We start from the raw sequence: 27,129 nt of genomic DNA, 5'->3' as shown, positions 1-27,129 counted from the left end.
GTAGAGGGTGAGTATCCAGACCCCTCTTTATTAGAATTTACTAGAAAGGCAACCAAATACAGGTCGTAGCCAAATCCCTCTTTATTCAATGAGACTTAGTTCCAAGTTAAGCGTGCCTAGTCCCAACTGAGGTAAGCATGTATAGCAGGCGTGGGGGAACTTAAGATCCTCTAACGCCCATTAGCCCAAGCCAATATAGCAAATGGTCAGAGCTGAGGGCATCTGTGGTCTACAGCCACAGGTTAGCCATCCCTGCTGAACAAGATGGTGTTAGAAGCCCAATCCCTATGGTCCTCTCTCAATACAACTTCCAGCTTTGCACAACAGAGCAATGCACATTTAAGCCAATGCACATTTAAGTCATCTAAGTTAAGCGGCAACATAGCTTCATCCCTACTTTGGAAACCTATAATTAAAAGATGCTTCTGGTCAGCCGCTCTAATTCCATTCTAATATCGTAAAACCTCAGCAACATATATAGCAGCTTTGTATTTGACAACTCAGCCTGGTTGCCATAGGCAATTGGGAGCTTCAGGAAGACGAGTGTGTGCAATACCATGAAAGCAAGTGAGCAGGCTAATGGAATGGGGACATATTGCGCTCTCCGCCTCCTTCGCCAGCCCTCTAGATTTCCAAGCTAGCCATGAATGAAGGCCCCATTAATATTTGGAGTGGTGGAAACTCCTGGAAGACTAGTAACCTTTGTAGGCTTCATTACTGGGCTGAATTGCATTTTTCTCAAACATCCAAAAGAGCCTTCAGACAGGAAGAAACTGAAGAGGGATCATGGTACAAACCATTTGTCTCTGCAATCGTTCTGGATCAGTGTTTAAGGGCCAGAGAACAGTATCAGTTCAACCCCTGATTTGTTCCTAGCTGTGAATGGGAGATTGAAAAGTGCCGAAGGGCAGCCAGAAAACCCTTGGCAAGGTCAGGCAGGGGCTCTCAAGTCACCTCTCCTCTTTGTATCTTGAAAGCGAGAGATGGTCTCATCTCTGACAACAGACCTCTGCAAATTGGCTTGGTGGAGATCATTGCCCCAGCAAGGCAGGATGCCCAGAAACAATTGCAAGGAACTTGGAGGGAAGGAGGGTGTCCCATTATAATGTGCTGAGAATTGGAACAGGTTTTGACCTATAAAGCCTTACGCGGCTCAGGACAGCAAGACCTTAAGAACCGCCTCTTTCCACAGGAACCTACCCAGACCCTGACATCATCTTCTGAGACCCTTCTTTGTGTGCCTGCTCCTTGAGAGATCTGGAGGGTAGAAACACAAGAACAGGCCTTCTCTGCAGTGGCTCCCCATCTGTGAAATGCTCTCCCCAAGGAAGTTCGCCTGGCGCCTTCATTATACACCTTCAGGCACCAGGCAAAAACATTCCTTTTTAACCAGGCCTTTGGTTGATTTGATTGACATCCTATGCCCTTTTAAAATGTGGGGTTTTTTTGCGGGGTTGGGCTATTGGGTTGTTGTTTTTATGTTGGTTATGTATTTTGTGGTTTTATATTTTGATTTTATTCTGTGAACCGTCCTGAGACCTCTGGGTATAGAGCAGTATATAAATTAAATTAAACTAAATAAATAAAGCAGTACAAGAGATTGGTGCGGCTTCAGTCTGCTCCAGAGTTCAGCAAGATAGGGGACCCCCCCACACACTTCATCTCTCTCCCACCCCCCAGTTCTCTGACACAGGCAGAGGAAGGAGCAGTCAGAATGTGTGGACCCCAGTGTGGTAGTGGACTTAACATTTTGCACCATCAAGAGCTGCAGGACAGGCAGGGAATCAACAGGTGCATCTCCCCCTGGCATTAGATTCAGTGATAATGCAGTCACACCTGCAGAGTTTCTGCCTAAAGATACAGTGCATCTGCCAAGAAGAGCGGTAGCAATGCCATGCAATGTTCAACAGTTCCATGGAAGAGTGCAGTGTCCTATAAATGATTCAAGGCAAGTAATATAGTTGCCAGCTGACTTGAAAATACAGCCAGCCCGGTCTGCTCCTGTACCTTTAATGACTTCTAGATCTTCAGAAATCAGCAGACGACTTTTCGCAGCACATATATTGTTGTCTATTGCATTTGTCAGTAATTCTATACAACAGAAAAAGCCCAAAGCAACGAGACAAACATTGCCAGGCAATGGTGTTTAAGAGTAGCTTGAAGCACAGAAATAAAAGCATAGCTACAATGGCCGATTGAAAATCTGGCAACCCACAGTCAGCAAGAAAAGGTGGTCTTGCAGATTCTTTGGCTGTACAGCCAAGACACCAATTCCAGGAATTATTTGAATCAAGATTTCAGAGTTCTGCGTCAAGCTTCAAGAAACTTCCCCTACCAGACACTGAAAGCTGCAGAGATACAAGGTGCAAATGTTTTAAAACAAATATTCACAATTTTTCATCAAATTAATTAAAAACTTTTTAATTAAAAAATTTTAAGAGGGGCCTGGTGTCCTCCAAGTGTTGCTGGACTCCAATTCCCATCAGCCCCAGTCAGCATGGCCCATGTTCAGGGATGATGGAAGTCATAGTTCAGTAACACCCAGAGCCACAGGTCCCCCACCCCTGTTGTAAGGTCTAGGGAAGGCACCAGAAGTGGTTTTTAGCAAGGGGTCATGCTGAAGAGAACCAGCAAAGAAAGCCAAACAGCAAGCAGAGATGAAGCGGCAGCTTGGGGGAAAGAGTCAATCTAGGAATGAAGTGTTAACCTCCAGAGTTCAGGCTAAACAAGAATAGTCAGGAGTCAGCAAGTAGCCTAGGAGTCAGCCCATTATATGTTGATGTTGAGAACCCAAGTACAGCAGACATCCAGTAAGAAAAGGTTGGCTGGTGTGGAGTCTAAGATCACTACCTTGCAACGGGTTAAAGGTAGGGCGATTAAGCCTTGCATTCTGCATTCATCCGTGGCTAGCCAGGCACTCAGCAATGAGAGCAGCCCAGGGATAGCCAAGCTGGTGCCCTCCAAATGATGGCAGCCTACAACTTTCATCACCCCTGACCATTAGCCCAATTAGCTGGGGCTGATGTAGTTCCAACAACCTCTGGAGGACATTGGCTTCCTCTACAGTAGTGTGTGTCCCTATGGTCCTCATCCCAAGCACCTGGTAATGAATGGTACTATATACAAAGATCCCTTCTTAGCTAGCACGGTTCACAGCTCATAATCTGAATCCCATTACCTCCACCGCCAGCATCATTTTGACTGCCTCATCTAAAAGGGGGTGCCTTATAAAGCCATGAGCCATGAGCGATATAAAGTTCTTCAAAGAGTACATCCATATTCACCCATCTAGAGCTACTGAAGGTACACAATTGAGAGCCCAGAATTTAAGTGGCAGTTTGAGCTCAGCAGGTGGCGCTGTGGGTTAAAGCCTCAGCGCCTAGGGCTTGCCGATCGAAAGGTCGGCGGTTCGAATCCCTGCGGCGGGGTGCGCTCCCGCTGCTCGGTCCCAGCGCCTGCCAACCTAGCAGTTCGAAAGCACCTCCGGGTGCAAGTAGATAAATAGGGACCGCTTACCAGCGGGAAGGTAAACGGCGTTTCCGTGTGCGGCTCTGGCTCTGGCTCTGGCTCTGGTCAGAGTAGTGATGTCACGCTGGCCACGTGACCCGGAAGTGTCTCCGGACAGCGCTGGCCTCTGGCCTCTTGAGTGAGATGGGCGCACAACCCCAGAGTCTGTCAAGACTGGCCCGTATGGGCAGTGGTACCTTTACCTTTTACCTTTGAGCTCAGCGGTTCCAGTTTGATGTAGCTGCTAGGAACAACAGCCTTTATATCCAAGATTCCAGTAGCTTTTCCAGTTTAAGCAGCCAGGGTGCTTTGCAATATATTAGTATTGAAGCTCTTCCAAGAAATAGTGTTTTCTCGCACTGCACTCACTCTTCCACCTCCCAGAATCCCCCAACTCAGAGAGCTTAATTTTGCAGCCATTAATTAAGGCTGTCATGTACTTTTATGTGAGGCGTTATAGCAACTCTGTAATTAAAGATGGAGAAAATGAATCCTCTTTCTTTCTTTCAAAAAACTAACACAAACTTTCAGCAATTTTCAAAGTTTTTGTGAAGGGGTTACTACCCAAGTTTATTGCATGCGGCGCAAATTAGATTACCCATCGATTTCACCAATTGCTTTTACGATCTCAATTTCATTTTTGAATTCAGAGCTGTAGATTTGTTATTTCTCACCTCTCCAGGCAGTTAACTCCATAAAACATTAAAACAGCAGAAGGGGGAGAGGGAGTTTCGTTGCCAACATGCCACAGAATGCCCACTAGCACAGCTGCACTTGGGCACTCGAGCATCGCAGCATTTCTTGAAAAGCTCAGTCCCCAAACAAGATGCACCAACCACACATTATGCTCCATAGAGTGGCAAAGCACATGCAACATTGATCGCGCCTCCTTATTCTCTGGCAATACTTGGGCAGAGGTACCATCTCAAGGTTCTGAGTAAGGATGCCCTGAGATCCCCAAAGCCCTGCATGCTACAATGGGAGAACCGTGAAGGCATCCTAAGATTGCAAGAGGCCTGCTGACCCAGCTAGCAACCAGAAGCACATAGCAGGGCACAACTTAATTTATTTATCTTTAATTCTGCGGTGGCCGGTGTGCAGCACTGGGTGACATCACAGATCTCCATCATACCACTTTTCCTCCAGGAGGGCAAGAGGAGAGCTAGTTAATGCCAAACAGATCTGGGAAAAGGTCGTTCTGTATCCAAGAGAGATTCAAGCCTTCCTTTTGATTTCTGTCAGATCCATCCAGCACCAGCATTTTCAGACTCTCCCACAACCGTGCCACGCAGGGGATCCAATGGCCACTTCTAATTGGATTTGACTTTGGGAAGCAACCTGTTGAGACGCACAGATGTAGCCACAGACAGGGGCCGATAGTCCTTCCTTCCAGGCACAGCTTGCTCACTTTCCCTGCCTCTTCTGTTGCAGTTCTGTAATCATTTCTAGAAGCCTGGAGACACCAAGCATTGCCTACCATTTTTCACACTTTTCATATTTAGCCTGCTTCAAATTACATCTGTCTAAACCCAGTATTTGGGGCATATATCAGCCAGATAGCCTCTCATTAATGTTCCTCTCCCTCTTCTACAAATTAGATTTGGGCAGCAAATTAAAAAGCTAGACTTACTTGGCAGCTTTAATATTAAGGCTGAAGTTAAAGAATTTCTCTAGTGCAATTGGATTTCGAGCATGCATCTAGCCTGCAATCCTAAATCCACTTAGCCTCTCGGGTTTTGAGATGTGGAGCAGCAGCACTTTTTTAAGAATGAGGGCCACATTGCCATCTGGGGCAACCTTCCAGGGGCCACATGACAGTGGTAGGCAGAGCCAGAGGCAAAAAGCAGGTAAAGCAACGAATGGTGTAGCCTAGTTTATACAGACAACCCTTTCTAGCCTTCATCTAGTCAAGCGAGAGCTCAGACACCTTCCAGCTAGGCAAAAAAACACAAGGAGGGTATGATTCATAGAATTGTAGAGTTGGAAGGGACCATGAGGGTCATCTAGTCCAACCCTCTGCAATGCAGGAATCTCAATTGAAGCACCCACAACAGATCCAACCTCTGCTTAAAAACCTCCAAGGAATGAGAGCCCATCCAATTCTGAGGGAGATGGTTCCACTGTTGAACAGCTTTGTCAGAAGGTTTTCTGTATGCTTAGTTGGAATTTCCTTTCTTGTAACTTAAAGCCATTGGTTCAAGACTACCCTCCAGAGCTGGAGAAAACAAGCTTGCTCCAACTTCCATGTGACAGGCTTTGAGATATTTGAAGGTGGTTATCATATCTCTTCTCAGTCTCATCTTTTCCAGGCAAAATATACCCAGCTCCATCAAACATTCCTCATAAGGCTTGGTTTCCAGATCCTTGACCATCTTGGTTGCCCTCCTCTGCACATGAAGTAGGCTTGGTGAGGGATGTGGCCTGGGGAGAAGTCTGAGAGAGTAATAGAGAGGCCTAGAGGGCCAAGTTGGGCCTAAGGCAGCAAGCTTGGTTCTTTACCATAAGCCTTCACCCTGGAAGGAACAGGAAAGGGTGGGGAGCCTTCCCTAACCACTCAGCCTCAAAAAGGGCAGGGAGCTTTTCTCCCTGTGCCAAGCCAGTCCTCTGAGGGTGGAGAAACCATTCCCTTTTCACCTCATATGCCTGCCTGGAGGCAAGGGCCCCTCTCCAACTGGAGGCACGGCACAACTCTGACGAGTAATTCTTCTTGGCTAGAGCTGTGAGGGCTTAGATTTCCGTGGCTGGGATATGTGATTAATGCACAAGGCAGAGAGACACATCCCTGGAGTGGATGATCTAACTGACCTTTTCCAAATCGGGTGCCTCCCAGTTCTTCAGGGCCTTTGGTGAGTGTTTGCAAAATGGGAATCGTGGAGTGCACTGTGCGAGGCAGTCTAAACCTGCCTTTCCAGCAGCTGCATCAGACCAAGCTCATTCAAAGCTCAAGACCCAAACAATGACATCTTCAGGTGAACTTTCAAGGTTTAATAAATTTCGTCAAACAAGGACAAGCGTAAAAAGCATCCTAAGGACTGACTGATCTCTAACTCCCAGCCTGATCACAGAAATCATCCAGAGGAGCACCGCCAGTTGTCCCCTGTGTTACAGAGGCCTGACTGGCCTCATCTGGGCATCAACATTTAGTGCTGCCAGTCCCATGTGTGGTCCGCCCTTCCAGCAGAGATTTGTCAAGAATGCTCCCTACTAAGTTTCAGGGGGGCTCTTTTTTTATGCCCATAGACCTAGCCAGCAAAGTTCACATTCAAAAAGGGTCTTCCCCTTCCCCGGGGGAATGCTGTTTTCTTAAGGACAAGGGGTTCAACATGTAAACATCTCAGTGCCGCACAAGGTTACTGTGGTCCTGCAGGCAGAAAGGAGGCGGAAAATGATTATGCAAGCACAGAGGGATGTGGAAATATTGCAAGCAGAGCCACCTTGCAAAATCCTAGATTCAATCACCACACATGTAACAACAACAACAACTTTCTTATTTATACCCCTGGGTTGCAAATTAAGACTCACAGAAGCTTGAGGCATTCACACTTAACCGGCATGGGCAGTCAACATGGTCTGCAATTTTTTCTAAGAAGTATGGTACAAGTGACTTAGAACAGAAACAGAAGCTCTCTCCAGGAATTATCGCCCCAAGAGTGAACACCGATAGAGGGGGGCTGCAGTTTTACTTCCGCCCCCTTGACATGTTCATAGTATGAGTCCTGTTTTTCCAGGGTTCCAGCTAAGAAGCAGAGCCTCCATGGATGCACAATGCTCCCCGCTGAAGAGGTTCACTGTACGCATGCAGAGGGACTGGAGGAGTCACGTGGGGCCAGGGTTAAACATGTTCCCCCAATGCCCTGCTCTACCACCTGTGTTCCCTCTTCAGGCAATAATACCCAAGGAGGACTTCAGAAACCTGATCTTCCAAACATTCCAGAACTGCAAGTGGTTAGAGCTTCAGCGACTCTGTAACAAGGAAACTTGCTGACACGTATTTCAGTATCTTATTTTTTCTGGATGCATCCTTCCAATAACAGCTCCTCTATATTGGTTGGCTTCACGCAGCATGACACGCCAAACTACGGCTTAGCACAAACATGCAAGTGTGCAGCTCCAGGAAAAGGGATCGCAGCCCTTTGCTCCTCGCTGGCTGATTTTCTGCTGTACTGAGTTAAGCCATGGTGTGGCTTAACGTGTCATCCGAACCCAAGCTTATGGTTTAGCTGTCCTGGACAAACCAAAACCCATAAACCACAGGACAATCCCTGGCTACAGCTAAACCACAAGCCTGGTTTTGGATGGCACATTAAGGCAAACCATGGCTTAGCTCAGTGCAGCAGCAGGATGACCACGGAGGAGCCGAGCACGCACCATCTCCTCTCCTGCACATTCACACAAAGCCATGGACTGGCTTGGGGTGGCTGCAAACCAGCCCGTTGCTGCACAGATTTTAGGATCATCCACAAAATATCAGGGTTGGGTGCTTGTTTGGGGGTAAGTAGTGCTTTTACCCCTTCATGGATCACTGCCTTGCCATGGCGAAGGGGCTTGAATAACTCAGAGAAGCTATGAACTATGCCGTGCAGGGCACCCAAGATGGGCAGGTCATAGTGGAGAGTTTTGACCAAACGTGATCCACCTGGAGCAGGAACCGGCAAACCACGCCAGTATCCCTGCCAAGAAAGCTCCATGGACAAAGACAACTTTGACCAAACTGCGGGAGGCAGTGGAAGACAGGAGTGCCTGGCGTGCTCTGGTCCATGGGGTCACGAACAGTCGGGCACAACTAAACCACTAAACAACAACAGTGCTTTTATACCAGCTGTCCAAAAATTACTAAATTATTAATGTTTTGGTCAAAAGACAACATGCATGCAAGCGACTAATGCTATGACGAAAGGGGGTCAAAAGAGTTTGACAGCGCAATCCCAATAAATGTGCCACAAGCTTGTTTTACTCAGAAGTAAGCCCCACTGAGTTCAATCAGACTTATTCTCAAATTAATTATGTGTAGGACTTAAGCCTTCATCTCCAGGATTTCTGCATACGACTTAGGAGCAGACACAGGCGCCCTTCCCATATGCATCCTGCACAATGAGAGGCATTGCCCAGGGTGCAAGCCCGAGCCGTTAGAGAGAAACAGCATGCGTATGCAAGGGAGAATGTTGCAGCCACTGTGGATGAATCACATTGAGCAACATGTGTGAATCCAGCAAACAATCAAACTATTTCTCAGTGATCCTATTTGTCATTGATGGTGGTAGGAGCATTTCCCTCTCAACTGGATACAGATCAGCTGGGGTAAAGAGCCACACAACAGTGTGAATTAAGGCACCCATGGGTGGGCTCACAATCCCCCTTTCTGTGCTATGATGTCAAATTACTGGGAAGTGAGAAAGAGACCACAGTAAGCCAAAAGGCGAAAAACTTTCCAGCATTACAGTTTATCCTAGAAATGACTTAGGGTAGGCTGCAGGGTTGGATCAAAACTATACTGTCAGAAACAGCCCAATGCATCTTTGGAATTTCTGTTCTATCTGGCTGCTCCTGCTTCTGGCAGGGGCCCTGCTGTTTAAATCCCCTATACCTTTTTCTGCAATAAATCTGCGCCTGGCTTCAAGCACACCATATTCCAGATTGCACAGGTCCATTTCAAAACTCTGGGGATTAAACAGAAGAGGTTGCTTCGTTTCTTTGAAGAACAATTTACGTAAGTTTAGATCTTGCAGCCATCCACCCCCCACCCGCCTGTTTCTGAATAAAAGATTCTTAATGCCTTTAACAAGAATAAAGAGCTCAATGAGAGAATAGAATCAAGTTAATGTAATCCCCCTCATATCTTAAATGGGATAACTTTATCCTCAACATTCCCTCCCACCCAAATACATTGTTAAAAGGACCCACGGGTTTAACTTCTACTTCTTCAAACATCTCAGCTGGTTTCCACTTACGGTCATGTTACTTTCCTTCAGGTTTCTGTCCTTCACCTCTCTATTTTCTTTTTAAGGAATTTATTGGTTATAACGCAACTACCCAAGGGCAAATCAGTGTGGTGGTTTAGAGAGACCATACTGAGTTGGACTTGGGACAGCTGCACTGCAGGCAATGCATTGCTCAAAAAAGCAGGCTGAAGGAACGCAGAATGATTTGGGGTGGCTGCACGATGTGGTACCCAGTGTGGCGCCCATGGGCACCAAGGCACCAGATGCCCACGGGAAACACACAGGCAAGAACCTGAGCGCTACAGCAGTCTCCCTTCCTCTGATTTCCAGGAACTGGTATTCGGAAACATTGCTGCTCAGACCATGAAGGCAGAGCATAGCCAACACTGCTAGTAGCCCCAGACAGCCTTCTCCCCTGTAAATTTTAAAGCCATCCAAGTTGGCGGCCATCAATGCCTCTTGCAGGAGAGAGTGCCATAGTTTAAATATGTGCTGTGTGAAAAAGGACTTCCTTTTATCCGCCCTGAATCTTCCAACATTCAGCTTCATAATAAGGTGCCCCCATGAATTCTAGTATTATGAGGGAGAAAAACTCTTTACCGCCCACTTTCTCCATCCATAATTTCATAAACTTCTCTCATGTCACCTTGTAAAGGTAAAGGTAAAGGTACCCCTGCCCGTACGGGCCAGTCTTGACAGACTCTGGGGTTGTGCGCCCATCTCACTTAAGAGGCCAGGGGCCAGCGCTGTCCGGAGACACTTCCGGGTCACGTGGCCAGCGTGACATCGCTGCTCTGGCCAGAGCCAGAGCCAGAGCCAGAGCCGCACACGGAAACGCCGTTTACCTTCCCGCTGGTAAGCGGTCCCTATTTATCTACTTGCACCCGGAGGTGCTTTCGAACTGCTAGGTTGGCAGACGCTGGGACCGAGCAGCGGGAGCGCACCCCGCCACAGGGATTCGAACCGCCGACCTTTCGATCGGCAAGCCCTAGGCGCTGAGGCTTTAACCCACAGCGCCACCTGTGTCCCTTGTACTCCTTGTCACCTTGTACTGGAAAGTCCCGAATGCTGCAACCTTTCTTCATACAGGAGGTGTTCCATCTTCTTGATCAGTTCGGTGTCCCTTTTGTGAACCTTTCTAAACCACCAAAGGACTGTTTTTGTTTTTATTTAAAGGGTTTTGCTGCTCCTTAACCCACAGTGCAAACCTCAACATTTGGTATGTGCTTGAATCCCTCCCACAAAATACTGACCGTCTTGAGGGCACCTGAATCACCATCAGTTCATCCTAGCTATATAATGCCCATGGTAAACATAGGAAGACCATATTCTTACCCTAAATAATAGTTACTCTTCATATTTGCTTTCTGCAATGCTAGAAACCCTATCCCACGCAGTCTGACAATCTGTCATCAGTTAACTAGATCACAATAGATTCAGAAAGGTTCCCCCATCTCAGAATACCTTTTTTTGCTTCAAGTGACACTCCAATCACTTTGATCCTCAACTGACTTGTTACTTGGAGAAAATGTGCTTAAATTTAAGATCCAATTTAATTATTGTATAAAATTAGTGTGAGTTTGCCTGTATCAGCTTCATTGTCTGTAGCCTTGACAAGATGACAAGCACAAGGGTGGGATTCTAATCTACATGAGCAACTGCAAGGCAATGGTAACTCCTCCAGATTTCATTAATGATGGTCATAAGAGTCCATGTGACATTAGATGTGGATAGTATTAAAATAGATAGAATAGCCCTAGATCGCCTGGCTTCAATCATATAGCAGTTCACAGGATCTTGAAAAGTCATTCAACTCAGCATCTGTTCCTATTGAGAAGTCAGTGTTGTAGCAAGTCCTTCAGTTTTACCAAAGTTGAGCTTGAGCACCACCAAAAATAGTGTAGATGGACAACAGTTTGGTTGGTTTTCATCTTCTGCTGTCTTAAACTGGCCTCTCATTATCAGGGAATCTGAGGTCCTTCAGATGTTATTGGATGCCCCTCAGCTCCAGTCAAGCAGCATTCTTCCCATCTGATATTAGCAACTGGTGTTCTGCCTCTGACAGTGGAGGTAGACCCTGACGCCATCATGGCTAGTGGACACCGATAGCCTTGTCCTCCATATATTATCTTTTAAAGCCATCCAAGTAGGTAGCCATCACTAACTCTTGGGGGAGGAAATTCCATGGGACCTGAGAACCGTGGAGTCAGCCAAGAGCCGTCTGTTTCCTAGGCTTCAGGATGGAGCCACTCCTTAGAGACCTACAACGGGGTGGCTAACCTGTGACCCTCCAAGTTGTTGCTGCTGAACTACAACTGCCATCATCCCCGGCTAGAGCTGATGGGAGTTTTAGTTCTGAAACATCCCGGAGTGTCACAGGTTAGCTGCCCCTGCTCTACAAACAGTGCTGAGCCTGCTGGCCACATCCCCTTCTTCCATCCCACCCAACCCTTTGAGGCCTTCAGGTGAACCTGACCTCCTGAAGGATGTATCAGGTCCCTAGTCCAATCCTCAATGAAAAAATTCTCATTCTTCAGTTTGCACATGGTACTTGGAACATAGAAGTCTAGGAAGCATGACAGTTCTATGGTGGGGCAAAGCAAAACAGGAATTCCAACAATGCCCCCTCCCCCCACCCCACTTTGATCCGGGGTCAAGAATGTTCTCTCAACAAAGAGGGCTTTCCCTCACAAAATGGAGGGCAGCCCACATAATAAAGTGCCATCTCAAAGCCACCCCCTGCCCCAATTACGTATACTAGAAGAAAATACTGAGCAAAGAAAATGGGAGTATTTTTCTTCTTCAAATACGCCTGCTTTTGAAGGATCAGAGCAACCTAGGCAGTTCTCCTTCCTGTTGCTAAGAGAGACAGGTGTTTAGGTACTGCAGCAACCTTCATAACCAGAAGATTCTCTCACTGCCGACAGGCTCTGCAATCTGCAATGTAATATAGTATGGACAGCCGTGGTTCCCCACCCCCAAAAAATAAAGCATGGCACAGTATCTCCTTCCACATTCAGCTAAAGGTGTAAACAAGACGCCCCAAATAAAAGGGTCCAGGCATTCTGACATCTATTGTTCTGCAAAGGAATACTAGAATATTTTCAACATCAGAATCTGTTCTATTTCCCACTAAAGCACTCCTTGCCAACCGGGCACCCTCCAGATGTTCTGAACTGCCACTCCCATCAGCTGCAGCCCACACAGCCGTAGCTGAGGCTGATGGGAGTTGTAGTCCAAAACATCTGGAGGGTGCCAGATGGGTAAAAGCTGTGCTAAACTTGCTCTACCCCAACTCCAGGTTCTCATATGTGGAAGATTTCAAAGCAGCTAGTCCAATCAGATTCTATCCTCACATAACCCCCAACTGGTTCCCCTCTTCATTAATGTCACCTTCCCATGATTTTTGTTAGACCACAAAGATATTTGCTGCCCATATTCATCTCAAGAGGATTTCTGGCCAGATAAGAGAAGTATATGAGAATCAATGCCCTTCCAATGAAGATCTCTCCTATTTTGAGATCCCCTGCACTTGTTTCAAACAAGGATCTAAGAATAAAACTGCTGGAGAGGGGGACAGATGGGCTGAAGTGAAGAAAGGGAGGGGGGCTATGAGTGTGCATGCTTGCATAGAATCAGAGTTGTAAGGTATCTCAAAGGTTCTTACGTCTGACCATCTTCAGATAGGGGAAATTCACCACTACAGCATACCTGAGAGGGAAGGACATTCAGCCTCTTCTTGAAAGAGAGTAGATCACCTTCAGAGGCAACTTGCTCCACAGCTCACCTGAATCTAAATATTTCTTTTTCTTTTCATCTGAACCCATTGATTCAGATCCTACCTGCTGGAGTGACAGAAATTAAATTTGTTCCATCACCTGTGAGACAGTGCTTCACATTTTTGAAGATGGTTATTATCATCATCTCTCTAATTGCCTCTTTTCCAAACTAAATATGCCCAACTCATTCAACCTTTCATCACAGGACTTGGTTCACCCAGACACTTTGTCAGACTTCTCTGGACACGTTCCAGTTCATAGATATCCTTAAACTGTAGTGCCTCCAGGTGAGATCCAACATAAGCAGAACAGAGTGGTATCATTACCTATTGTAATCTGGACACTATGCAGCTGTTGACACAACCTTGAATTGCATTAGCCTTTCCAGATGCCACATCACACTGCTCACATTTGCTGAGCTTGTAGTTTACTAAAACCCCTACATCCTTTTCACATGTACTGCTGTCAAGCCAGATGTCATCCACTCTGTATTTAAGCACCCAATTTCTCCCACCTAAACACAGAACTTGACAATTATCCTGGTTGAGAAATTTGTTAGTTCTATAACAATAATAACTTTATTATTTATACACCTCCATCTGGCTGGGTTTCACCAGCCACTCTGGGCGGCTTACAGCATATCTAAAATCTCCATCCTGTCAAGATCTTGGGTACTATTTTTGTCTTCAAAGGCATTAGCTATACTACCCAGCTAGCTTGGTGTCATCTGCCAAATTGATTAGTGATCCCACCACTCCTTCATCCTTCATAAAAGACATTAAACAACACTGGGCCCAGGACAGAACCCCACAACTCCCTCACATGTCATTCTTCTCCCGATTGACAAGTGTCCATCAAAAAGCTGAAAACCAATCTAACAGGAGAACCGCCCACCCCACATTCTACCAGCTTGCCAAGAAGTATATCATGGGGGACCTCGTTGAAAGCCTTGTTTGTCTGTTTCGGCAATACATGGATCCTTGGGTGCGCCTCACCCGGCAATTTAACACAGCTGAGTCCAACAGATGCCTTTTGTCTCTGCTTTAGGACTGGAGAAAGAGAGAGAGATTGTGCTTTCTCTGAAAAGTGACACTTCCTACTCTTCCATGGTATTCTTTTTCTCCTGTTCCTAAGCAACCTGAAGTGTTCCAATATATCAATATCTCAAACATCACAGCTTGTGCTCATTCCAAGCACCAGCGTGACACCTGTGAAAATAAAAATTAGAGATTTGACCACAGAAAATTGGCCAGAAATAGCCCCACAATGCAAGTGCCAAAGATCCCCTTGCCAACTAACATAAAAGGAAACTGTTCCTGCATGGGGTTCTGAGCCACTTTCTGTTTTGTCAGTCAACAACAAAGGACACATCTAGAAAAGGTTAGGAACTTGGACATGAACTTGGCAGTAAAGAATGCCCTCAATCTTCTCAGCAACAGACCAGTTCCTATTCCTACCACAACTAAAGAACATCTTAACACAGAGCTGTGGGCACCAAATCTTAGCTCCCTCTGTCTAAGTTCATCATCACATGTTCATCTGCCAGGACAATTCTGAACCTGTAGAGCAGAAGCAAGAGCTGTTAGCAAATGATGCTAATGGGAACAGCCATCTCCACCAACTATAGCATAATTTGCCATGATTCTCCCCAGCATAAAGCAACCATGTTCACTCTTAAAAATCTGGGGACGTTCAGATGTGCACCTTCCAGATCTGTTAATATAAGTGTATAGACATATACACATCAAGGCTGAGCAATAGTGCACAAGTTTCAAGTACTCTTCAGACATTGCATGCATGCGTTTATGAAAGGCAGCCAACCACCCTTCATGAATCTCCAGCAAAACTTGAGCCAAGTTTGTTTTCATAAACAGCATCATAGCTTTGAAAGATGCCTGAAAAGCAGGTGTGGTGAACCTCTGGCTCTCCAGATATTGCTGAACTACAACACCCATCATCCCTGATCACTGGCCATGCTCTTCTGAGATGATGAGAGCTGTGGTCCAAAATTTCTGGAGGGCACCAGCTTGGGACAGGCTGCTTTGCAGCCCTGCATACCTCGCAAGACGAATGCCTCGAAAGACGAAAAACTCGCAAAACGAAAGAGTTTTTCATTTTTTGAGTTGCTTCGCAAGACGGATTTCCCTATGGGCTTGCTTCGCAAGATGAAAATGTCTTGCAAGTTTGTTTCCTTTATCTTGCAAGTTTGTTTCCTTTTTCTTAAAACCGTGCATTCACTTCGAGGAGCAACTCATAGCACGCGGTGTGGTAGCCTTTTTTGAGGTTTTTGAAGACTTTGGTGATTTTTGAAGCTTTTCCAAAGTCCGTGCTTCACAAGACGAAAAAACTCGCGGAACGAATTAATTTCGTCTTGTGAGGCACTACTGTACCTGCTTTGTTAAAGCCCAACAAACTTTGCACAGCAGGACACATTGACTGAAAAGCACAAATGATGAGCTGTATAAACAATGCAAACTGCTAATAGAAGCAAGATTCCAAGTCATGATTTGTCTGCATGGAGACAGTTCCCATCAGTTGCCATGGAATGTGACAGAGCCTGTGGATACACAAAGCTTTTCAAAAGCAGCTTGCTTTGGTAGCATACCCTCTTCTGTACAGCATTTGCATAAATACTTGTTTACCAGTTTGAGAGGTTAATCTTCCTTCCCTCTCCTCCCCCAAATTAATCTCAGCAAACTAGCTCAGCTGTGGCCCTCCACAAGTTGAACTACATCTCCCCTCTTCCCTGACTATTGGCAACATTGGTTGAAGCTGGTGGGAGTTGGAGTCCATCCCCATATCAGACAGTTGCATATTCCTGCATTGTAGGAGGTTGGACTAGATGATCCTCAGGGTCCCTTCCAACCTACAATTCTATGATTCTAATATCTGGAGGGTCACAGGCTTAGCTACCCCTGCTTTAGTCTGCACAATTTGTAACCCTCAAAGACACTTCTAACAAGGGCGAAGTAAACTGAAGGAAGAGGGAAACCCCTGTTCTTCATGACACCAAGGATGGCAGAATGAGGTACACAACCAGGATAAACACAATAGTCTTTTTTCCAATAGGATAAGTATGGGTGTGGGTTTCTCCCTTTCAACCAGGAGCTTCTTGTCCTGGCCATTTATTGAAACAGCCTGTGACCTTCTTATGATATATGTGGTAGCCAGCATGGCATGTGAGTTTATTGCAATGCACATGTAGCCATACAGCTAACAGAAACTTTAAGTATTCCAAACAACTATTTTATTTGTCTATATCAGAAATAAGGAACCAGTGGCCCTTCAGTTGTTGTTGGATTCCAAGTCCCAGACTTGGAAGACATATTTTCCATCCCTTGGTGTAACAGTTGTCCTGGAGCAGTTACAGCAAATTGCTTATTGACCACAATTTAACTGACAGGCACAGGAAGACTAAAATGAATACAGCATCTAAGAGCATGATCTGTCTTCTCAGAAGCTGAGTCCCCATTGAGTTTGGTGGGGCTCTATAATAAATGGCTCTAGGATTGAAACCTAAAGCCATTAATTTCAATGTGAATAATAGGCTGCCTCCCCGAACAATCCCAAATACCTAACCATATACTGTACATCAGACACTTTTTATCCATCCTACCAACAGAACACCCAAGTAGCATTATTTTTTTTAAAAAAAGTAATCTGCCCCACCCGCTGCCCTTGACAGTAACAGACCATCATCACCATCAGACCAATCTTCATTTCAACAAGGTGCAAAGAGGTGAGAACAAGCACTGATGAGTAAGTGGAGAAAACAAATAGAAGAAGCTGGGTGAAAGTAATTGAACAGATGGATGTTATGTAGTGGTATCACACACACACACACACACCCAATCATCGTTATTACCAGTGTTAATTAGCAGTGTACAGATTTCTGGGACAAGAGCTGCCACTGCTGCCTTGCTAAAAAGTTAACTAGGGAAAGCCAGCACAAAGTACACAACACAAAGTGAAGCAGAGGAGTAAGTAATTGTGTGAGTAAGGCCTCAGTGATTCCCTCACACCCCTCTCTCCTATTCAAACCTTTCATCTTGTACATCCCTTTGCAGCCACCAACTTACACTTGTCAAGCCCAGAGTCCAATTCTCCCACCCCCACCCCCCAAAAAATTATACATCCACACTAGTCATGTTTTACTACTGGCAATTATGGGCTAAATATCACCACTCAGGTGGTACACCTGTTGTTCAATCCCTCTTTATGAACAGATGTCTATCATATCCATCGCGGAAGCAGCAAACCCCAAACTATCCTCCAGATGACACATTTTTTTAAAAAACAACCAACTTGGGATAATGCCTTTCTCCTAGATGAGTGAAAACCCACCCCACTCATCCCTGTACAAACTTCCTGAAGAACCTCAAAAGATCTGACCGGAATCTCAGCTTCTCCCTGCGACCCAAGATACTCTTGGATATGTGTATAGATGCATTGTATGTGTGTGTGTGCGTGTACACACAATAAAAAAAAAATCTGTGTTCACTCTCCCATACACAAACCCTTGTTCCACAAATGTACACCTTTCTTTTTTTTGGGGGGGGGGGAGGGAGAAACCTGCACACCAGCCCTAAAGTCCACACCAGCCCTTGCACATCACAAAGGCACGCACCTCCAACTCGGCCCACCCAAGCCAAGCCCCCAGACCCTTAAAAATAAAAAACCCCACCCCAAGGAAAGCCCCACCCCATCCGCCCCACCCTGCCGGCAGACACCCCGTTATGTCGCCTCCGCGTCCCCGCCCCCCGCCCCATTCCGCTGTGTGAACCCCACAAACACGCGCGCGCCCAGGGTCAACCTCCCCTCCGCTTCCCTCCCGCCAACCGCCTCGCCCCCCACCCCGCCCCGGCGTGGGGAGCTCCGTCCAGCGACCGCCCACCTCACCTGGGCACGCAGCTGGGCGCCGAGCGGTCGATCTCCCAGGTGGCGAAGAGGTTCATAGGGACCGGGACCGGCCCGAGACCCCCAGAGACCCCCGACACCGCCCCGCACGGACCCGGAGCGGGCACGGCCGAGCCGGCAACCGCCGCCGCCGCCGCCCCGGGCCCGGACCCCAGAGAGCCCGCTGCTCCCGCTGCCGTCGCCGCCGCCATGGCGCCGCTACCCTGGGTGCGCTGGGAGGGGAGAGAAGGCGGGCCGGCGGTCGGGGGGCAGCCGGGACCCTCGGCCCAGCCCCGACCTCCGCCTCACAGCTCGGGCGGAGTGGGGCGTGGCCTACTCGCGCGCCGAACCAATAGCGAGAGGCGCGCGGGCGGGGCGGGGCCCGCCGCGGCCTCGGGCCAACCAGCGCGGGGAGGAGCGGCCGGCTCTGGGCCGCCGACCAATGGGAGGCGCGGGAGGCAGGCTTTTGAAAGAAGGAAAGGCTCGGCTGGGCGTGGCCTCGGGGGATGGAGAGACTGGAGAAAGGGGTGGGGCGAAGCCGGACCCTCGAAGGACCAGATTGGAGCTGAGTGACGCGGGGCTCGCCCAATAACGAAATATAATGCATAGCCACTGTGGCTGTTTGGCCAATGATTCCACTGGTTCACCTCGGTGTTCTGTCGGCAAACCCCACATTCCACTGCCATATGCCGTTGCCCCTTCAGCCAGCGGGTCTTCAGTATAGGATTCCTCCTTCAAATATGTAAAGCTTCGTTATGTGACCAATTTGGTTCAGTCCAGAAATCTCAGATGCACATCTGCATCTGAATCCATGGCTGTCAGGTTGACAGCAGCAGCGGTGCATTCCCACCTCTCATTTTACAGTACCTGTGCAATCTGGCATTTAACACCAATTTATAAATTTATATTTTTCTGGTTTTATATATATATATATTACTGGTTTTCCCAGTAGTGATGTATGGAAGTGAGAGCTGGACCATAAAGAAAGCTGATTGCCAAAAAATTGATGCTTTTGAATTCTGGTGCTGGAGGAGACTCTTGAGAGTCCCATGGACTGCAAGAAGATCAAACCTCTCCATTCTGAAGGAAATCAGCCCTGAGTGCTCACTGGAAGGACAGATCCTGAAGCTGAGGCTCCAATACTTTGGCCACCTCATGAGAAGAGAAGACTCCCTGGAAAAGACCCTGATGTTGGGAAAGATGGAGGGCACAAGGAGAAGGGGACGGCAGAGGACGAGATGGTTGGACAGTGTTCTCGAAGCTACCAGCATGAGTTTGACTAAACTGCGGGAGGCAATGGAAGACAGGAGTGTCCATGGGGTCACAAAGAGTCGGACACGACTAAACAACAAAATACATATATATTTGGCCCAATCTCTTGGTTACTCCTTTTTTTTTTCTTACAACGCTTAAAACAAGCAAGAGTGTTCTCTGCCTTTGCGATTCTCAGTGACAGTGTAAGTACCCAGCTATGCAACTCAGGCACTGCACCCGAAAATAATTGTTAGCAGTATTCATATTAAAGTGACAGAGGCAACTTCAGTTTCTAATTGTATTTTGACACGCCTGTCTTTCCAGTTTCATGAAAATTCTTACCCCAAGATCGAGTTTTATTTTTATTTTATTGTATTGTATTTTGAGGTAAGAAGCAGTGAAAGGAGTAACTTACATGAAAATGATGTTATTTTATTGGCTTATCTCCAAGGAATCCTCCCATCTGATTGAATTACCATATGTGTGACGCTGCTATTTCAAGCACATTCACACTGAAAAAAAGTGAGGATTGCTGGTGAAGCTTAGGAAGCTTAGGAAGTACCCACTGTACTTACGGGACAAATCACAAGTATTTTCATAATATGCCTGGGTGTTTTTTTTCTGCCGCTAAGACCAACTATGACTCTCTGTGATGGGATGCTATGTTGGAGTGACTGGGCATCAGTATAAATCACCCCATGGATGAGCTAATCCCAGATGCATGGTCAGCCAAGCCAGTTGCTATAGTAATGGTCCAGTGCCCCAACTATATCTGTGATTAATGGGTATCAGCTCAGTAGTTTGTTAGTGTGCAGTTTGTCTGTCTGTCTGCCAGTCGGTGTTACTTGCAGTGTCATGTCTTGATTAATGAACTTACCGGTATTTAGAGCAGCTTTGTACTTGTATGTACATATCTGTATCTGCAAAAGCCAAAAGCTGTATATACCTACATCCAAAACTGTTTTATTGAGCCTTATCTTCTGCAACAGTAAACTATCTGTAATATCTCAACAAATGAAACTGATTTGTAAAAATGTTACATGGGGGGGGAATACGAGAGAGACACATTGCACATACTTTTGTAAATCAAGAAAGTCTTTAATTTAAAAAAAATGGGGGGGGGGGACACAGTAAACTATCTGAACCTTTCTCTGCTTCTGTGTGGTGCCTAGTACTGGGAGCAATTTCCATTGCCTGGGTGGCTTCCCAACATGCTCCGCTGGGGTATACACATCAGTGTGGTAGGGAACAACCCCCAAAAGAGAAGTACTGCTCACCTGTTTTTCATTTGTACACATGGAGCTGAAATGCAAACTTATTCAGTTTTAAAATATATCTTCACATTAAAACTCTCATCAAAAGAAGTGGGATATTTTTGGATCAGGGTTGACGTTGCAAGTGCAAAACCTGCACAAAGAGCACACTGCATGCACAATAAACTGTAGCGTGTGCAAAACCCAAGTCTGTGAAGTAAGTGGGTATGAATGCATTATAAAATATGTGTATTTCAAAATATGTATATTTGTAGAAAGAAGATCAATACATTTTAACTAAAATTTTATTTTTTGGATGCAGAATTTTCTAAAAGAATGGATTATAAAGATCACATGGGGAATTGTTTTAAATTTATTTTTTCTTTTAACTTGTTTTCAACTTTTAATTATTTTATTGCCTGGTTTAGTTTTTACATTGTTGTAAAGTACTGTATTTTTTATGATACAGCGGTATATACATATTTTTATAAAGGATGATGATGATGATAATAATAATAATAATAATAATAATAATATATCTGTGGTTGAGATAGGACTGGGGCCAGATTCAACACCAGCATTGACAGGGCTACACAGGCTTTCAGAGAGTTTTCCAACACAAAACACGATCCTAGCATCTTCTGTCTTTTAAAAAATTACTGCACATTTCCAGGAGTGCTTGTTTTTGGAAGAAAATATTACAGCTACTGCTGGTGGTCCATCTATTCTCTACAGAAGCGACAACTCCAAGCTACATTAGAGAAGAACTCAGCAGTGTTTTCACTCTCCTTGGGTTTATGGAGTTCACAAAGCTTTCCTAAGAGTTGATAGACTCCGTAAGACACGCTCTTTGGATTTCGTGATGCCCGGGGGCTCGTCTAAGCAGGACTCCCGACCTCTAGTAAAATCTATTCAGGCCTCATAAAACATATGATTGCCAATGGGATACGTCTACACTTTATAGACCTTCCTTCTTCTGGAAAAGCAAGAACAGAGATAGCAGTGCTCAGGCAGCTGATTAGCAGCAGAATCGCAAGGAACACTCTCAGCACAGTTCATGCAGATTCTGTTATCTGCGCATGTTGGCATTGTCGATGATTGTTTACTGAAAATATTGGGCAGAACAGAAGTATCCAGAAATAGTCAACTGAAAAAGTGTGATAAAGATCTGGACTTGCCGTCACCTGAAATCTAATAAGGAAGATCAGCATTGTTTACACTGTATTCCTATATATTTATATACACACACACACAAGAGTTTATTTTTGTTATTATTTGTAGATGAGTAGCTGTGGGAGTCTTGTACAACCTTAAAAACGAACAAATGTATTCTGGTATAAGATTTCGTGGACTACATTCCGCTTCATCAGATATGTGAAGCGTTATCCTGAGTTACCTGGCATCAGTGCTGGATATACATATAAGCTAAACAAGCTATAGCTTAGGGCCCCCCAAAAAATTAAAGGAAAAAACCTGGATGTACATTTGCGAAATAGAAGATTAAGTTCAACAATTACTTTGATAAAATACATATTTTGTTGTGTGCAAAAGGCTTTAGATACCTATTAGATTCATAAATTACCATATAGCATATATTCAACACAAAAAACAGTGGCACTTTGTTGTTGGCAAAGGACAGCTGGACATATAAAGGCCCCATCAAGCCTAAATCTGGCCCTGCCTGGCATGGTGTTATGGGTGCATGTGGAGTGAAAATAGTGAGGTCAGAGGGAAAGGAAATGCAGAAAATGCAATGATGGTGATAATTACGTAATCAGTGGTCCTTCATAAAGAAGTTGTTGATAACACAAACATCCTAGCATTGCTGGATTGTTCTCAGTAACTTTTTGTGTGTGTGTGAATGACCACCTCTAATTATGCAGTTACGCTGTACTTTCTATATTCCATTTCTCTCTGACCTAAGCTGAGGAAATAGCTCAGTTGGTTAGAGCACACTGCTGATAATGCCAAGGTTGCATGTTTGATCCCTGTATGGGACAGCTGCATGGTTGCGTTGCTGGGGGTAGGACTATATGATCCTCAGGGTCCCTTCCAACTCTATGATTCTCACTGTTAACAAATCCCCACAAACCATTGAGATATACATGCTTGTAATGCAGGATAATACTTCATGAATCTGATGAAGTGGACTATAGTCCAGGGAAGCTGATGCCACAATAAGAGATTGATGCCTCTTACTCCTCCACTGCCTTATTATTATTATTATTATTATTATTATTATTATTATTATTAAACACCATTAGAATATAGCGCCAGAGTTAATAGGTTAATGTTGTTGTTGTTTAGTCGTTTAGTTGTGTCTGACTCTTTGTGACCCCATGGACCAGAGCACGCCAGGCACTTCCACTGCCTCCTGCAGTTTGGTGAAACTCATGTTGGTAGATTCAAGAACACTGTCCAAGCATCTCGTCCTCTGTCATCCCCTTCTCCTTTTGCCCTCCATCTTTCCCAACATCAGGGCCTTTTCTAGGGAGTCTTCTCTTCTCATGAGGTGGCCAAAGTATTGGAGCCTCAGCTTCACGATCTGTCCTTCCAGTGATCACTCAGGGCTGATTTCCTTAAGAATGGAGAGGTTTGATCTTCTTGCAGTCCATGGGACTCTCAAGAGTCCATAATTCAAAAGCATCAATTCTTTGGCGATCAGCCTTCTTTATGGTCCAGCTCTCACTTCCATACATCGCAACTGGGAAACCATAGCTTTAACTATATGGACCTTTGTTGGGAAGCTGGTGTCTCTGCTTTTTAAGATGCTGTCTAGGTTTGTCATCACTTTTCTCCCAAGAAGCAGGCATCTTTTGATTTCATGACTGCTGTCACCTAACAGGTTAAAGCAAACCACTAAAACCCATTGAACAACATTAGTGGGTAAAAGTTTGACAACTGCTGATTTACGTGAATGTTCCTTGATAGTTGGGAATTATTCCTCTCCAGTCTTTGAAATGCATTAGCGGACAGAGCTGGTTGAAGTTGGTAGCCTCCAGCTTCAAGAAAACAAGCCAAGAAACCATTTGGAGCTAAGTTAGTACGTTTAAATTCTGAGAGAATCAGGAGTACAAAGTTTTGGAGTTGTGAATTGGCTGGTAGTGAAGCACCCTGAGAGTGGGAATATGATGCCAAAGTGTGGACTTGCTGCCTGCTGTAGGGGCGTACATTTGCTTCTAATATTCTGTGGTTGTTCAGCTGTAAATAAAGCAAACATTACAGATACATCTCCAGTGCCCTTGGAAAGTAGGTCTTGTCAGCACTTAAGGAAGAGGAGAGCACTCAGCACCATGTGTATATTTACTTTAGTTTTCCAAGGGCCAAAATAGATGAAATGGCAGAAAATCCACAGTCGGAGCTCCTGATATTTTAATAAAGAGCAAACACAGCCATTCATTAAGGCAACTCTGACAAGGAAAATGGTGTAAGTGGAAGGATTTTTAAAAACTTCCAAAAATGACTTCATCGCAATTCTAAACAGGACCTCTTACCACTGCATCTATGGGCATAGCCAGGATTTATGTTGGAGGGGCAGGCTTCATGTTGGAGGGGCAGAACCTCAATTAGTTAAGTATCTTACTTATTTATTTTACTTGGGGGTGCAGCTGCCCCCTGTCCCCTCCCCTTGGCTGCACCCGTGGCTGCATCTGCCTTTTAAGAAAATCACAGGAGATCTTGGTGGCTCCGTTACCAAGGCCCTCAGTGGAAAAACAACATCCAAAAGGTGAAAGCTTTGTTATGTAAAATCGTCCCATGTTTGCTTAATTTGAGCCCATAAGTTCCACAGGTAAGGTTTCCGTAAGTGTTGTCCTCACTACATGAGCACAGGATTTTAAAAATTAATTAAGGATGCATTTGTTGATAATGCTAGATCAATGGGAGTGAGAGGAAAGCATGTGTAAGCTCTGCCTTCTTGGTAGCCCTGTATAGGAGCAGGACAGATAGATTTCTATACAGAAGGCATTTATGAGTCACCCATAGCAGGCAAGGGTTGACATGTCGTGGTGCAGGGGAGCAGGGGAAGTTCCGCTGAATCCTTTGAAGACCTCCTTTATATGCAGTGTGTCTGAGGATGGAGTGGATTGTGCTAACTTGGTGCTATAATTGATTATATTTATAAATTGCCTGAGACCCCAATATATGAAAGCATGCCTTCTTCCATATCAAGGTGCCTATGCTTTAAGATAGGGAGGTGAGTGTCTTGCCAAAGTGAAGGTGGTTCGTTTAATTAGATTCCGAAGCAATGCAAACACAAGTGAATGAGAAGATTAAAGATTTTATTCTAAACAGCAAGCATTGACGGGGTGAACTCCCGTTGCTCTGTCCCAGCTCCTGCCAACCTAGCAGTACGAAAGCACGCCAGTGCAAGTAGATAAATAGGTACTGCTGCGGCGGGAAGGTAAACAGCGTTTCTGTGCACTCTGGTTTCCGTCACGGTGTCCTGTTGTGCCAGAAGCGGTTTCATCATGCTGGCCACATGACCCAGAAAGCTATCTGTGGATAAACGCCAGCTCCCTTTGCCTGAAAGCGAGATGAGCACCGCAACCCCATAGTCTCCTTTGACTGGACTTAACCGTCCAGGAGTCCTTTACCTTTTACCTTTATATACATTACCAAGCAAGCACTTCGATCTGCCACTGGGAAGCCTTCAAGAAGTGACGAAGCGAACCCCAGGTAGCCCCAGTTTGCACAGTCCTGTGGTCAATCAGTCCATGCACAAGCTTCTCTGAACTATGCCCCACAAACCGATTTATAGATAGCTAACTTGTTAGCCTACATGCCTTGCCCGACTAGCTAGTGCAGATTATTAATTAGCTGGCCCCCTCTTCCAATACTGCACAATGTCTAACATCAAATAAGGTCAGAAGGTACCCTGCACTATCCCTTCTGTTATGTAGTGAAGTTTCACCCTGGGCCAGCAGGGGGATACTGTATATAGTTTTCACTCAGGTCTGTAGATAGTTTTCACTCAGGTCCACGTCAGTTATTTTAGGCGGGAAACTCTGGGTTGTTGTTGCTACAATGTTGACAGCCGGCTGCCTATAAAAGCAGGCCGGCTGAGCTGTTTGCTGTTCAGTTCTGTCCAGCTTGCAAGTAAAGAGCTGCTCTGGAGAAATCGCTGTGTCGAATGCTATGTTAGCCCACAACTTAACACCTTCCTTCCAACAAATTAAAGGCTGTCCTCCGCTATCAAAGAGTAGAACAAGAGATAGCGAGGGGAAGTGAACAGAGGCAGGAAGAAATGACCATGCTAGATCATTATCTCCTCAAAGTACAAATACCTTCCGGAAAAGATTGCCCATACAGTAAGATCTGCCGGGTTGTTCCCCACCCAGAATGTGGTGTGGAGGCCCAGGAAAGGGCCTTTTTAGTTGTGGTTCCTTGCATGTGGACCTCTCTCCCTACATAGGTGCATCTGATTTCATCTCTTTAACCAAATGGGTGGTTAAGATGCACCATTTTCAGACGGGCATTTGGAGGAGAGACCTGCTTAGACATAGGATCAGCTGCAGCTGCTTCTACTAGCAATTGATAGTAAATTGATTGAAAGTGGCAGGCTGCTCACAGGGGTGTACAGAAGGCAGATCTGTTCCTACTGCAGGAGTGGGGGAACCTTTGGAACATATTTGTTCATTGCCTTTTGTGATTAGAGATTTTAACAGGGCTCCTGTTCTTTCATGCTTAACTGATTTTGTGATGTTATGGTTTCGCTGGACTGAGTGATGTTTTTACGTTGTTGCTGTAACTGCTGTTAATTAGCTATTGTGATTTTTTTTCATGCTCCTTAAGTTTTGTTATGCTTTATGTGTTGTGTTGTGTTGTTGTAGTCTCCTTTGGAAGGTTTACCCTAAAAAGGGGCTTATAAATATTTATAGTCTATATAGAGTGCATTCCCCTGAGAGGCCTGCCGGGCATCAGCATTAAAATCACAGAATCGCAGACTTGTAGATTAAGAGCCTTATGCTCTACCGACTGAGCCAACCAACATCCTTTCAGAGCCAGATTAAGACATGCCTCTTCTCCCAGGCATTTGAGGGAATACAATTGTCATGCTAATTGCTGTGTTTCTGCGGTTATTTTGTGTGTGTGGAGGGGGAGCAGTATTGTTGATTTATTCTTAAATTTGATGGATTTTGGTCTGGATACCTATAAAGACCTTTGGATAGCATATATTGACTGATGTGTTTAAACAGAGATGGTTATTGTATTGCTGATGTGAGCTGATGGGTATTAACCCCCCTTTATTTTTTGTTAAATTTGTTATAATAATTATAGGTGGTGTGCCACCCCAGTTAAATTGGGGCACATAAATGCTAAATTTATTCACAATGTGCTGGAAGGGCTCTGGCCAAATTGGTACACTATTTCATATGATGTTGGAAATAGTGCAATCTTTTTGGCTCAGGATCTTTCAAGAAATCACAGCTATTCTCAATCGAATTGTCTACCCAGGCCCAGGTTTTGGCTCCCATTTCAAGAGACTATGCTTGGACTCTT

At 45.4% G+C, this 27,129-nt stretch overlaps 1 protein-coding gene across 4 annotated transcripts in view; it reads right to left on the bottom strand.

The window, feature by feature from the left end:
* LOC307211693 (phosphofurin acidic cluster sorting protein 2-like) overlaps positions 1-18,348 on the bottom strand; it is a 182,047-nt gene extending 163,699 nt beyond the window's left edge. For all 4 annotated transcript variants that reach the window (XM_079968557.1, XM_079968558.1, XM_079968559.1 and 1 more), the window contains exon 1: positions 18,125-18,348. In XM_079968557.1, coding sequence (XP_079824683.1) covers positions 18,125-18,333 — 209 coding nt within the window. In that variant the 5' untranslated portion in view covers positions 18,334-18,348. The remainder of the gene's footprint in view (positions 1-18,124) is intronic.
* Positions 18,349-27,129: the final 8,781 nt, after the last annotated feature.

Source organism: Podarcis cretensis, assembly GCF_951804945.1.
Source record: "Podarcis cretensis genome assembly, chromosome: 3".
NCBI lineage: Eukaryota > Metazoa > Chordata > Lepidosauria > Squamata > Lacertidae > Podarcis > Podarcis cretensis.
Note: the sequence above shows the minus strand (reverse complement) of the source record. Positions and strands in the feature narration are given on the sequence as shown.